At 37.4% G+C, this 15,854-nt stretch overlaps 1 protein-coding gene across 9 annotated transcripts in view; it reads left to right on the top strand.

Moving 5' to 3' along the window:
• The window catches only part of ikzf1 (IKAROS family zinc finger 1 (Ikaros)), a 77,743-nt gene that overhangs the window by 45,298 nt on the left and 16,591 nt on the right, over positions 1-15,854 (top strand). For 8 of the 9 annotated variants that reach the window (XM_052015868.1, XM_052015867.1, XM_052015865.1 and 5 more), the window contains 2 exons: positions 11,753-12,013; positions 12,614-12,781. In XM_052015868.1, coding sequence (XP_051871828.1) covers positions 11,753-12,013; positions 12,614-12,781 — 429 coding nt within the window. The remainder of the gene's footprint in view (positions 1-11,752; positions 12,014-12,613; positions 12,782-15,854) is intronic. The other variant, XM_052015870.1, reaches the window with a different exon arrangement.

Genomic DNA, 15,854 nt, shown 5'->3' with positions numbered 1-15,854 from the left:
TCCTCCACATCCAGACAATTTAGCTAGATGGGAGCCTGGTAATGTCCATGCACTTTCCTTGGTTAAAGTCAACAAGTAAAATATAGGACAGACATCAAATATGGGTTATCCTTCATAAATATAGTTAATTCCACAATTTTTTATAAACGTTGCACATTCTGTTGCGTTGTACACTATTTTTATGCACAATCCATACGATTATACCTGAAAGCCATTTGCTGACTGTGATTGACTATGTTATGCATAGCACACTTCAGGAAAATTACATCACAACCTGCCATGCATTTGATGTGTTTACACATGGAGACTGGAAAGTGATGTCAGTTAGTGTGTTATGCATGTTTGACGTCAATATTGAAAAACTGTAGCACAAATGTGGTCTTCACATACAACATGCACTTCAACAGTAGCAGCAGGCCTTAAAGGGATGTTGAGAACCTACTCCAGCATTAAAGCCCTGCCCTTATCTGGACAAAATGATGACTTCCTTCATTCCAGATGTTCCCAGGCTTCTTGCTGTAAGGTAAGATCTAAAGTCCTTTGTAGTTGGGATGCCTGCCCACCACGATCCCTCTCCAAGATGGCAACCAGCATTGGACACCATGTCCCAACAGCTCTCAGAGCCATGTACCACCCATATCCACCACCACACCATGAAAAACTGCCCTAAAATATTTCAGAGCAAGTGCCATTACAAGAAATTGTGGAGCAAAGTTGGCACTTTTCCCACAACTTCACTCCTATATGAGTTTTGTAAACAATTACGTGCTTTCCCATGGTCTTGACTATAACTGGTGTGAGCCTTTCAATGTGGACTACTTCAATGTGAGTTTTTAAATGCTCAACAATTCCCACTGCACAATTTTTTTGATAACTATTAAATACCAAGTCAATACTTCCATTTGGTAAAGTTCTACTTGGTCACACAAGTTGATAGGGTGGTAAAGAAGGCATATGGTATGCTTGCCTTCATTGGTTGAGTATAAGAGTCAAGAAGTCATGTTGCAGCTATACAAAACTTTGGTTCGGCCACACTTCGAGTATTGTGTGCAATTCTGGTCGCCCCATTACAGGTAGGATGTGGAAGCTTTGGAAAGGGTACAGAAGAGGTAGACCAGGATGCTGCCTGGATTAGAAGATATGAGCTAGAGGGAGAGGTTGGACAAACTTGGGCTGTTTTCTCTGGAGCGTCGGAGGCTGAGGGGAAACCTGATAGAAGTTTATAAAATTCTGAGGGGCATAGATTGGATGGACAGTCAGGATCTTTTTTGCAAGGTAGAAATGTCAAATACTAGAGGACATGCATTTAAGGTGAGATGGGGAAAATTTAAGGGAGATGTGCGGTGCAAGTTTTTTGCATAGAGTGGTAGATGCCTGGAATCGGCTACCAGGGGTTGTGGTGGAAGCAGGTACAACAGCGGCATTTAAGAAGCTTTTAGACAGACATGTGAATGTGCAGAGAATGGAGAGATATGAATCACGTGCAGGTAGAAGAGATTTAGTTTGATTTGGCATCATGTTTGGCACAGATATCATGAGCTGAAAGACCTGTTCCTATGCTGGACTGTTCTATGATTTGTGAGCATCTTACATGCACTATTTTAAACAGATATTAATCCAGATAAAAATGTGTGAAATTGCATAATTTATAATGTAGCACAAGCATGCTGAATTTTCTAAGTGGGCTTTGCTGATCAGAAATTCTACCCCCAAAGCCTCTTTATTCAGCATATGAGATTCAGCCATTAGTTCACCCTACTAGCTATTGGAAAGCAAATATACCAGTTACATAGTCACATGCAATGGGCATATACATAGTTAAAACATGCACAAGTGATATTTGCTGCAGAATATTGCAATTGTTCATTATGTTGAAATATTTATGTAAATAATACATAAATATTTTTTCAGACTCAAATGCCACCATTTTGGTCACAATTGGAATGGCTCTTTTTCTAGAGTTCATTCCTAAAAATTCTAGAAAATATTACTTGATCACTGTACCTTGTGACATTTCATATATCTTGACAAGTTAAACTTTTTAAAACACGAGAGAGCATTTTTTTTGTTATGTGGATGTGTGATGCTTTCACTTGGGTTTAACTGGAATCCCTGAAAGCTGCTTCAGAATTAATTCATGTCATTCATTTGGAGAAATCTCAAATAATCTGTATGTGTGATTCTTCCAAAGGGTCAACATTTTTACACAATAGGTAGCTGTGCTATACAGACAAGTCCCAGGTTTGTACTGATTTAATTGATCACATCCAGGGCAGTAGTCAGAGGACCACAAGTGTCCTCCATGCTTCTGAATGATGAGACATTCCAAAATTATTTTAACATGTGCTACCACCACCAGCCTATCAAGTTGATATGCTCCAACTTATCATTGATTGAGAAAGATGTTGTTTTGGCAAAACTTCTTATAAGAAGTTTCACTAAACAATGCAAGTTATTGATTAAATTTGCTATTGTAAAAGTTACTGGAATATTATTGGATTATTGTATTACTCCAACTGATTCACTAAGAGCAAAGGAAATTTGGCATCCTTACTAGAAATGGCATATAAATGACCCTTTCTCACCATGGTTGACTCTTGTTTGCCCTCAGATGTGCCGTAGCAAGCCACCTAGTTGATCACACCACTTGTGGGTGGATAATAAATGCCAGCCTTGTCAGCAAAACCCACATCCTGAAAATGAATTAAAACAAAGCCAGAGGAAGTCATTTTTTTTAAATGAATGATTGATTTTAAAATAACTCCATGCATTCATGCAAATGTGGCTGATATGGCTCACAAATACAGTTTTTGTGGAAAAGCGTTAAACATAATTTAGTTTAGCTCCCTTAACTTCCCCAAAGGCCAGGGATTTTGTTTTACAAATGATGTTGTAAGCAGGGAGCAGGAGTTTTTCTGCTGCTCAGCCAGGCAACTTTCATGTTTATTTTGATTTTCTGTCTTAATTTATAGAAATGTTTGTTTAAACTTTGACAAAAATGGTATACACTTACTCTCTAGAAATGAGAATGGATGCTTGCAACTTTTATTTCTGTTGCATGTTTGCTGCTGACAAGCAATAAGTTCGTCAGTAAAGTGACAATATAAGGTTGGGTCAGATGCTATAAAAATTCAAGTTGGGAGGTCTTTCCGATCTCTTACCTTTCAATGAATTCAGATTCCAGAGTGAACCAGTTACAGTTTCCTTTGATGCAAAGGAGAGGCAAATATCCAGACACAGTGCTGGGATAGTGTTTGTAATTGATACTCTGTAAATATGAGAAAAAATTGCTAATTCACTAATACTTGAAAGATGTGTTGAATTACTTATTACAAATCCCCCAAAGCTTTTATTTACTGATGATATCAAGGAACAAATTTTTGATTAGCAAGTCACAGAAAATATAATTATAAGCCCAATTCTTCTTTAATCTGTACCCTCCTCACTATAGGAATATGGGTCATGGGGAATCATTGCTTGAATTCTATGATTAACATAATCAGAATTAATGAAGAGAAATTGCATGGTCATAAATTGGAGGCACTGATTTAGATTTGGCACGTTAATTCTTGTTACATGTTCTTATTACTCAAAACTCTATGCCAACAAGGGCCAAATTTTAAAATGTCCTCTTGCATTCATTATATGTTATCATGTCACTATAAACAGTGCAGTGCTTGCTCTATTACTTCTGCAGTGTATGAAAACCCCCACGGTCTGTGACATAAAGATAGTTTTGGTATGCAACAATTAACACACAACAGTAACTTTCATTCATAAGTCCTACTACATCGTGCACCTTATGTGTGTGTGTGTGTGTGTGTGTGTGTGTGTGTGTGTGTGTGTGTGTGTGTGTGTGTGTGTATGTATGTGTATGTGTGTGTGTGCACACGTGCGTGTGTGCTTGTGGGTGGGTGTGTGTGGGAGGGTGCATATGTGGAGTGCATGGCTATGTGTTTCGGGATGAGGGTGTAGGTGTGTATAAGTCATCGTTCTTTGTGAGTGCAATTTTCCCTCCCAAAATAATTTGCAATGATTCTGATGGTTTACTCTCAGAAGAAACCCTGAAAAGTCACTGATACCAAAAGTACTTTATCCTTTCTGCAGTTTGCAAACTGAACCATTTTTGACCTTGAATCCTTAATTGTAAGAACCCACAAGCATGTTGTCATGTCAGGGCAAATAGATAGTAAAGTACTTGCTCTACGAGTTCTGCATTGTGTAAAACTCCCTATGGTCTATGACCTAGACCACGTTCAGACATGGACCGATAAGTAGCAAGAAACATTTTCACCATAAAAGTGCCAGGCAATAACAAGAGAGAGTTTGATCACTTGTCCTTGATATTCAGTAGTCCTCCACCAGCAATATCCTGGGATTCACTCAACTTCCCTAGCCACATACATAGACAAGCAGGTCAGAGGCAGGGTATCCTAGATCAAGTTACTGACCACCAAGGCCTTTCCAGCACCTACAAGGGACAAGTCACAAGTATGATAGATAAGTTCTGCTCCAACAACTCTCAAGAAGTTCAGCGTCCAAAACAAATTAGCCTTTTTGCTTGGCACTACATCAACCATTCTAAACATTCATTCTCTTCTCCACTGGTGCACCTCCCAAACCTGAAACTTCTACCACCAAGAAGGACAACAGTATCAGGTGCACGGAAAGAGTACCTGCAGGTTCGTATCCAAGTCACTTACCATGCTGACTATGAAATATATTGCCTGTCCTTCATCCTCATCAGGTCTAAATCCCCACCCAACAGATTGGTAGGAGTACCTTCACCAGATTGACTGTTGAGATTTGCCACCACCTTCCCAAGCATTGTTAGAAATGGGCAATAAATGCTGGCCTTGCCAGTGACACCCAGATCCCAAAAATGAATTAAAATTGAGCATTATTCAATGACTTTCCTTTATTCAACTGAACTGTGACTTTTGTTCTTCATTACAAAGAGAATTTTCATTAATTTCTTTAAGTCTAGTTCTGCCATTTTGGTGTGCCTGCTATGACTACATTGGTAGCAGTGTGTGCCATGCTGATACAGTGAAGCATCATTCCCAACCTTTCCAGAACACTTTACTGCTGAGTGACATTTCATTTCTTTTTCCCCTAAATAATTTTCTGCACTAGTTTTGTGTATATGGTACTGATTTCAGACTTATGTGATGGCTATGGAATTTTTGCAGTATCAGAGCAGAAAAGATTGTGCTTCAAACAACTTCTGGTCTGATATTTTTATAACTATTAGAGCCTACATTTAGTCACATAATGCGACAGCTGCAGCCCCTACTAGAGCATGGTGGAGATATGAAAAACCTTACTATTTGCATACTTGTTGGGGAATAATAGAGGGAATATAAAATCCTTTTATTTTATTATTGGTAGGATGCCATTAGAAGGCTGTTACTATTTTTCAATCTCACAGGAGACTTTAAATACTGCAAAATTCTGAACTGTACCTCAGTGTAAAAATTGTATTGTAACTTGTGATTCTGTCCAAGTTACTGATTCTGCTGATAATCACCACTTGCGCACAGTTTGTAACATGGCCTAATTCCCACAAGTGTGTGCTCTCCACAGCTTCCTCATTCTGACAGAATCATCCGAAAACATACAGGCCAGTTCCTTTGCTCCAGTAGACACATATACCACAGCATTTCTTTGTGCCTATTTTAAAAAAGATAGTTACCAATAAACAAAAATACAGATGCTGAAATCTGAAATGAAAACACCAGAGTGCTAGAAATACTCACTGAGTCAGGCAGCATTTGTGAAAGGGAATCAGAATTAATATTTCAGGTTGAATATCTTTCATTAGAATTCAGTCATCAGCCTGAAAGATTATTTCTGTTTCACTCCACAGACTCTGTCTGACCTGCTGAGAATTTCCAGTATTGTCTAGCTTTATTTTTGAAATGCACACCATTCCTTTTCTTGTAAATACTTCATAATGATTTTTCTAACAGTTCTAATTTGCCTGTTTAATGAGCGTCACAGAGTCACACAGTACGGAAACTGGCCCTTTGGCCCAACTTGTCCATGCCGACTGTGTTGCCCAGCAAGCTAGTCCCATCTGCCCATGTTTGGCCCATAGCCCTCTAAGCCTCTGCTACCTAGATAGCTTTTAAATGTTGCTGATGTGCCCACCTCAACCACTATTTCTGGCGGCTCATTCCAAATACGCACCACCCTTTGTGTGAAGGAGCTGCCCCTGATGTCCCTTTTAAATCCCTTGCCTCTGATCTTAATCCTATGCCCTCTTGTTTTTAACACCCCTTCCCAGGGAAAAAGACTATATGCTTTCACCCTGTCTATGCCCCTCATGATCTTATATACCTCTGTCACATCACTCCTCAACCTCCTACGTTCCAAGGAATAAAGTCCTAGTTACGCAACCTCTCCTTGTAACTCAGGCCCCCAAGTCCGGGCGACATCCTGGTAAATCTTTTCTGCACTCTTTCTAGTTTAATAACATCTTTCCTACAACAGGGTGACCAAAACTGTACACAATACTCCAAGTGTGGCCTCACCAATGTCTTATATAACTGCAACATAACTTCCCAACTCCTAGACTCAATGCCCTGACTGATGAACGGCAGCGTGCCACATGCCTTCTTTGCCACTTTATCTACCTGTGATGCCACTTTCAGTAAACTATGCACTTGCACTCCTGGGTCTCTCTGTGCTAGTCCCACCCTGATTTGATCTCCCAAAATGCTATATCTCACATTTATCTGGATTGAAAGCCATTTTCCAATCCTCAGCCCACATACATAGCTGATCAAGATCCCCCAGTAATTTTTTCATAAACTTCTACACTATCTACACCACCATCTGCAAACTTACTAGCCATGCCTTGTACATTCACAGCCAAATTGTTTCTATAAATTACAAACAAAGGTCCTGGTACTGACCCCTGTGGCATGCCACTAGACACAGGCCTCCAGTCCAAGAAAGAACGCTCAACCATCACCCTCTGTTTCCTACCACTGAGCCAATTATGTATCCAATCCGCTATCTCCCCCAGATCCCATGCGATCTAACCTTCCAGACTAGCCTGCCATGAGGGACCTTGTCTAAGGGCTTGCTAAAGTCCATATAGACAATATCCACTACCCTACCCTCATCTACCCTCTCGGTTACCTTCTTGAAGAAATCCAAGAGATTTGTCAGACACGATTTCCCACGCACAAAGCCATGCTAACTGTTCCAAATCAGACCCTGTCTCTCCAAATGTTGGTAGATCCTGTCTCTCAGAATCTCCTCCAGCAATTTATCCACCACTGATGTCAGACTCACTGGCTTATTTTTGCTACCCTTTCTAAACAATGGTACCACATTAGCCATGTTCCAGGCCTGTGGAACCTCACCTGTGGCCAGAGATGAAGCAAAAGTCTCTACGAGGGCCTCTGCAATTTCTTCTCTAGCTTCCCACAAGGTCCAAGAATGTACCGGGTCAGGCCCTGGGGATTTATCCGTCTTAATGCACATTAAGGCCTTCTTAAAGGCCTCCTAGTTATGATTCTTTAATTTGTGTATTGTGCATTCAGTGTATACATGGAAAATAAAGTACAGAACTTATGTAATCTTCTATATTGTATAAAGTTGGCAAAAAAGACCCTGAACTTTCATCTCAACCAAGGTGTAAGTGAAGAGGATCAGTAGAATAGGAGATGAAAAAGCAGTAGAATCCAATCCTACCACATTTCTACGCATCTGACACCTTAAATGAAGCTACAGAGGGAGGGTGTTGGAACTTCCTCCACCTTATACCTTCTCTCACCACCTCCCACCCTCACCTCCCACCCATTGAAAGTTCACAGGCCACCCGTGGAATTTTCCCCAGCTATTCCTACAATAGCATCTCTATTTGATTGCAAACTTCAAAATCTAAGTTCATTGCTTGCCTTTGTCCTACCAAAGCACCTGTCACTACATTTACTTTTAGCATAACCTTCACCCTTTGTATTAAATGAGCTCCTTAAGTAAGGAGGGTTCTGCTATTCTCCTCACCAATATTTCCTGTAACTACAGCCCATCCTGCTTCTGCCAACAATGCACTTGCCCTTCTGCTTGCAGAACTTGCATCACCTAACACTGTTGTACCTGGACTGAATATTTTGTTCTGTGAATTAGCTTGAAGATAAATTTAAACATTAAAGTTGTAACATTTGTTAAGTGCCTGGCTAATATACTCATATTCCAAATTTCAAGTTACTTAAATTTTAATTTATAACACATTTATCCTCTGGTAATTAAGTCTGTAATATATCCTGAACTTGTATGTAGTATAGTTTTCTCATGTCTGCCTAAATGAGAAATAATACAAAAAACTGTTTGTAAAATCCATACACTTCATACACTTCTTGTATAAATGCCAAAGTCAGACTTCATAGACATTTATATGCCAAATTACTGGCATTATTCAGCGTAAGTACACCAAGTTCAGATTCCCACACAAATGTGGAACTCGCTAACTGATGGCCATTCTCTGCTGCCATTTCCCTAACTGTACTTTGATGTTGAAATCCTCCTGGAGTGCAACAGCAGAGCACAAATGTGCTGCAATTTCCCAATAGTTTCTATGAGAAATCTGCCCACTGAATATGTGCCCAGTTAGACCTGGTGCAGGAACAGTGTCTATCCATTTGAATGGAGACTGTGAGGAACCTAGGGAAATATTAAGTAGTTTCTGTTTTTTGAATTCATTCAACTTATTTAAATGTTTTAATTATGTGTTTAGGATTTTTTAATGTTTAATAAATTTTAAGATTTTTGATGCTTTGATTTAATTTTAATTGGCTTTGAATGTTTCTGAATGCCAGGAAAATTCAGAAGCATTCAGAATATTCAAAAGGCTTGACAGTTGGCTAAGGCTGGGCTGAATGGCCTCCTTTTATGTTGTGAGGAAATATGAAATAAGTACAAGTAAATTGCTGCTTCATCTACAAGTGTTTGGTACGTTGGACGGTTGGAAAAGAGGGAATAAAAAAGTAGGTGCGGCACCTCCTACAATTGGAAGGGCAGAGGAAGGGAAGTGATTATTGGTGGAGATGGAAAAGTGAACCCTAGAGTTCTGAAGTGATTTTGTTATTTGCACTTAAATGTTCCATCTTGTGCATCAATCGCCAAATGATGAAATGATCATCACAGATCACTCAATGGAGTATTGAACTTTTACTGTGCTTATTTAAACTGGAAATTTACTGAAGTTAGATCTTCAAAGTAAAGAGTTTTTCGTAAAGCTAAATCCTCAAAATAAAGAATTACATGGATATTTGACTGGGAATAGAATAGATTATTGGAATATTATTGGAATACATATGGAGCAAGATGGTAGACACTCTGTGATGGGGTGACAAGGAAAGCAATGGGATTTTTCTTGTGGGATTGGAGGATTATTGATACAAAACTTTCTCCTTGAATATCAAATGAGTTTGGTGAAATCCCTACCACAATGTCTGTTATCTTTTACATTCATGAGGAGCAAAGCAGATATGTGATTATTTTTTAAAAGTCTTGGCATTTTCGTTTAATCATATTATTATTGTGACCACTTTACAAAACTAAGGCAGAAATTGCCTCTTTAATATCACTACACAAATTGAGGCTCTTTGCTCGTGAGCAACAAATGAGCAGATGTGAAAGCATGCCTTTTAGTGGAATAGACTTATGGTTTCAGTTGCTCTTAAAAATAGACATTCTTACAATTATCATTCAAGTTAAACTGAATTGTTATCAAATATAATTATGAAGAGTTTTATGTAAATTATCATTAGGACGATTTATTTTCCTGAGTTTTAAGTTTCTGAACCTACCTTTACATCCCTTCAACCAAAGATAAGGAAAAATAAGAATTTGTAATCCTAGTTTGTTTAAAAAAAAGGTTTCATTTTAAATGTTGTTGCAAGAAGGAAGAAGTTGTTACTGTTTTTTAATGGTGAAAAACAGTTTATTTAGATTCCATTATACATTATATTTCAATAATTATTATAACTTAAGTTTGCTTGCTTTTTCAGTGAAGAATCTTTTTTTAAATTTAAATTATTCAAACAGATTAAATTTTGTGATATTGAGCATTGGAACTAATTAATTGTTATAGTTACGATTAAGACTGGAAGCACAATGAAACTCAAATCAACTGTATTTCACTGTAGATAGTTGGTAACACAGCATCTTTCCTGAACCAAATCTAAAATGAAACCCCATTTTAAGATTCTGTTGTAAATGCACAATGGATCAGTCAGTATGTAAAGGAGAAAGGTTAATATTTTAGGTGGAATATATTGTAATTGAGTTTTTAATTTATTTGATTTGATATGCAAATTGAAAACTGTCAGTTTGATGGTAATATTTAAATGGATAGCTGTACCTGGAAAGGCTATTATGCAAAACCATAAGAATGATAGGATTTAATAAGCTCAGGCATAAAAAAATTGTTGTTCTGTCGTCCAAAGTATGTGCTTTCACTGATAACTACAAATGTGGCTCTAAAAACCATGGTTTGAAAGGGTTGATTAACTGATTTCCAATTGTAAAACTTATAAACTGCTCATAAGTTAGAGATGGAACTGACTTGAATGAATTATGGAAAAAATTCTTTAAATATGCTGAATGCAGCTGCCCGGAAAAGACCCCTTTATTTCCTGTTCTCAAGTATCATTTTTTTCATCAGAGCTCTCAACTTGATGTAATCCAGTTTCAAAATGTAATCATAACTGGTGTATTTTCAATTATTTTTGATAATAAAATTTTAATTATTAATTCATTTTATTATTAACTATGGCATCAACCTAAAACAAGATGGAGACATAAGTACACTTTTTGAAAGATATCCTGAGAGGAATTGCAGCTAAAACTAGCTAAATTCAGCTCTTTTCATGTTGGAGATGGAACTGCAGCTATGCTCGGAACAGAAGATTACAAAATTAGAAACGCTACAGATTTAAAGGCGTCATTGTTGCAATTTATGGAAGAAATCATTTGTAGCTATTCCTATCTTCCAGGAAACATACAGAGTTATTTGACACTACCCTTTTTGTGAAAGGGATTGCATAGCCTTAGAGCTATTAATTAGCCAGCAAGCTAAATAAGCTTGCTGAAGTTGTTCCTGCCTCTAGTATTGTTTCCTATTTGGTGTACAAAATAACTTTAGAAATAAAACATTTGAGCAAATTTTCTGCTTGTTCTTTGGAGGAATACTACATATAACCTGTGTTGGTGTCAGAAATTCATTTGACTATTTAATGAAGTTTTGCAATGTGGTCAAGTCCATTTAGCACACAAATAAATCTCTGATACCTTAAGCTCATAATGATGCAGAAAGTGGCTACTTGTCCCATCAGGCCCATGCTAGCTCCCAGGAGAGCAATCCCATTAATCTCATTCCTGCTCTTTATTTCCCTGTACTTCTGCAACTAATTCTGTCTCACACGTGCCCATCAACTCCGCTTTTATTCTTTTTGCACTGACTCACACTAAGAGGTAGCATACAGGAGACAATATACCAGCATTTCTTTAAGTTGTATTACGTGAGTTATGCTTTATCATTAATTTATCGATTTATCATTAACATTAATTTAACAATTTATCATTAATAGTCCTTGTCTTTTTGTATTATTGTAGAAAATGGCATATAAAAAAGTTACACATTTTCTCTTGTCCTCATGTGTAATTTACTATTTTGTCACTATTTCATTACCCAGGAAATCTACATTGATTATCTGTTGCCTTTTATTTCTTCCAGCAAATTCTATTAAAGTAGAAACTCCAAGTGATGAAGAGAATGGAAGAGCCTGTGACACAAATGGTGAAGAGTGTGCTGAAGACTTGCGTATGATAGATACTTCTGGGACTAAATTGAATGGACCACACAATGGCCAAGGCAACAAAGCATTTTCTGGAGTTGGTGGCATTCGACTTCCAAATGGCAAGCTGAAGTGTGATATCTGTGGAATAATTTGCATTGGCCCAAATGTCCTCATGGTGCACAAACGTAGCCACACTGGTAAAAACAGGCACCGCTTTTTACTGTTTTTTACCTTCATCACTTTCATTTGGGTTTTACTATGCCGCATTTTTGCATGTCATTTCCAAAAAAGTTATCATAACCGAAATAGTAAAATGCTTCACATTTAAAATAAGAATGTGATGCACAGATAAAAGTCAGAGCCTGAAATGCATTTTTAATAAGTTTCCTTTTTTTCTTACTCATTGGCATTTTTTTTCTTTTAAGAACCATTGGAAAAGACATATTAAAAAAAACAACATGCCACAACATTCAGAAATCAAATCTGTTTATTCGGAAACTGCTGATCAGGAAGAGCAACTCTTAACACACAATGATGCAGACCCTCCATTTAAATGAGTTTGAATCTTCATTGTGATGTGCCATTTTGATTTAAAAAAAAATTAGATTTTTCAGATCAAATTGACCCAGCCACTGAAGCGTTGAGAAACTGGCAGGTTTAGTCTGAATGCCTCATGTTATATCAAATGTGCAGCTGGCAGAAATTAGAGAACAGCAGCAAAGATACATCTTTTTCTGAAATTCCACACTTATGATATTTAGGGGTTTTTTTGCTAATAAATATACTCTGTCTTGCAGGGGAACGCCCCTTCCAATGCAGTCAGTGTGGTGCATCTTTTACTCAAAAAGGCAATCTACTTCGTCACATTAAGTTGCACTCTGGTGAGAAACCATTCAAGTGCCATCTTTGTAACTATGCCTGTCGTCGTCGAGATGCACTTTCGGGTCATCTGCGAACTCATTCTGGTGGGTATAATTATCAACAATGTGTGCATTAAGTTATTTGCCTAATGGTCAGAAAGGGACACAGTCACAAAATGAAACTTAGCAACTAATGTTGCTGATAATACATAGAAGTACTTACCATATTCATATTGTACTTCTGTCTCCATTCTTTTAACAGTGACATTACCTTCCATTAAAATGATGAGTAGAGGACTATCATATTAGCAGACAATGTGAAATTTGAGTAACAGTAACTTCCCGACTTCTTGTATTCTTTGAATGTGACTCTAATCTATAGTTAGTTTTCGTTTGGTTCCCCTGAATTTCTGATTCACGGTACTGAGATCAGTTAAAATTTATGTACGGATAATCCATCAGAGATAAGATAACTTCTCCTACATAAAGCTTCGTTCCACACACCACTTTTCGATGAAGCTATTAGCAAAACTCTATTATGTTAGATGCTATTTAACAATTCATCTTTGTGATTCAACAAAAAAAATTTGGAAATATATACTTAATTTTACTTTATATATCTGTAAGCATCAGGCATGGTGCACATGTAGCATTTGTGTCATTTGAGATGTTGCTGAGTTGAGAGACAGTACAGGTCAGTGAACATGAGACTGAAGGATCAATAGGACTCGGCACAAGCCAGGATATCAGCTACAGAGCTTTGGATGAACTGAACTAAGGTTACATGCATATTGGTATTTATTCAGGTCCCTGTGTTAACACACATGGGGAGTCAGGATCATGAGTAGACTTTGTGAAGTAGGTTTAAAGGTCAAAGTAAAATTGGATTCAGGTCTGCAGAATTAAGTTGTAGTTCTGACTTGTGTTCAGTTAACAGAATAAAAATTGTTGATTTTGCAAGAGAAGGGTAGCTAGGTTAGAGTATTTCAGCAGATTTATAGAAGAAAAAGACAATTCAATTAAATGTAACAATATAGGACAGTACTTAACATAAATGCTGATCCTGAAAATGACTTTAACAATTTTTTGTGATGCTGATAAATGTGGCATTTTAAAAATTAAGACATTAAGTTTTTGACAGAATACTGGGAAATAACATACATCATAAGCAACATATGCACAACAAAGTGCATTGTTAAAGTCTAGGTAATCTAGTGGGTTCTTTGTGGCAGTCGGAAAAACAGATAAATAGACCATGAGCTGAGAACGGATTGCTTTAAAGGCCAGGTCTATCAACACAATTTACAGGTTTGTTTAGTGCAGCTATTAATAGAGGAGCATTAGGCTCCATTTATATTGTAGATTAGAATTCCTGCAGGAAGTCTCCTGATCCCCAAATCAAATTCAGCAGAAGATTTTGAAAAACAAACAGTTTTTGATTCTGTGTGATGCTGGAGTTTGAGATCAGAAGATAAAGGTTATACATTGGATCCTGGACTCCAATTTAAAATTCTCCCCCTATCTTCCAGTGCTTTTTTCTGTGATATCTCTGTAACCCCTTACAGCGCTGTAGTACTGCTACCCCTTCACCCAGTTCCCCAAAGGTCTCTATTCATCCACCACTCACATCTTAAATTTCCGGTCCTGAAAGCCACCTTTTTCACCCAGGCTTTTAGCCACTTTAATCTCATGTATTGGAATTCCCTCCCGAAATCTTGCTAACTTTGCAGTTCTCCTTCCCTCTTAGAGCCCAGCTCTGAGGAATTGCCAATGGTAGAATGAATGTCTTAAATTTCAATCACAGTTTTAACTTCAATTATTGTATTGTTCGAGAAATAAAGTATCTAGAATGCAACTATTCTTGAAGCTTCAATTTGGTGTTATTAATGGACAATTACTAAACAAGTTCAAAAGTTCATTTGCTTAAGAAGACATTAATAAACGGGTAAAGCAAAGGGATTTTCCAGGTACGTTTCCAAGGGTAGTGTGTTTCAGTATTTTACAGGTTGAGTACCCACACAATTTTCTTTCCTTTACCTTAGATATATTTCACGATGTGTCATTTATCACCTCTGCAGCTTAACAGGGGTGACTTTTACTCATTTCATCCTGTGGGTGGGATATAAAACAGGCAATTCCTGTTTGAGTCCAGCGGAATAGTTTATGTCCAAGATGTACACTAGTTACACATTGTGCTTGTATCCTGGTGTTATACTCCTCACAAGCTTCCTTAAACACTGCTTCATTCAATCTTCTCAGTATATCCCTCTACTGCATTGTCTAATACTAATCTGGATTTCCCTCAAATGCATTCTTCACTTTAACTATTGGTATAACAATGAATTCTATATTCTTACTGCTTTCTAGGTAAAGAATTTCTCTTGATTTTATTAGTGGCTAAGCTCACGTGTGGAAACAACTTCATTTCATCTACTACTTCAAATGCTTTAATAATTTAAAAGACCTCTGTTCTGTCACTCCTCAAAATTATGATGTGCAATGGCCCTGCCACCAATGTGAAAATTAATTTTTCTTAATTTAACTCTTTGGAGATTTTTTTCCATTTACTTAAAACAAAAGAAACAGAAATAGGAATATCCTTTCAGGCTTTGTGCATGGACTGCCATTCAATAAGCTGACAGCTGATCTTTTACCTCAGCATCACTTTCCTTAGCTATCCCAATTCCATTAATGTCTTAAAATCTGTTGACCTCTTGTATATACTCAGTGACTTAGCCTGCACAGCCCTCCTGGGTAGTGAATTCTGAAGAGTGAAGACATTTCTTATCCCTGTCTTAAATGGCTTTTAGTGCCTGGTTCTAGACACCTGAGCCAACTCCACATCTAGCCTGTCAAATCTAGTAGGAATTTTGTACAATTCAATGAGATCCTTACAATCTCTTAAACAAGAGATTAAACAATGAGTCATTAAGAAACACAGGCCTGGTCTGCTTTAATTTCCCATCAAACAACAATCCATTCATTATCACAAGTATATGCTTCCTTAAAAAGGGAGATCGTAAATACATACAATATTCCAGATGCAGTCTCGACAAGGATATATATAATTGGAACAAGATATCTCTACTCTTGTAGTCAAATATTTTTGCAGTCAAGATCAACATATTGTTTGTTACCCCATGTACAAGAACAGGTCTTTTTGAACACCAACACCTTT

Source organism: Pristis pectinata, chromosome 5, assembly GCF_009764475.1.
Source record: "Pristis pectinata isolate sPriPec2 chromosome 5, sPriPec2.1.pri, whole genome shotgun sequence".
Taxonomy (NCBI): Eukaryota; Metazoa; Chordata; class Chondrichthyes; order Rhinopristiformes; family Pristidae; genus Pristis; species Pristis pectinata.
This window is presented reverse-complemented; position numbering and strand designations above follow the sequence as displayed.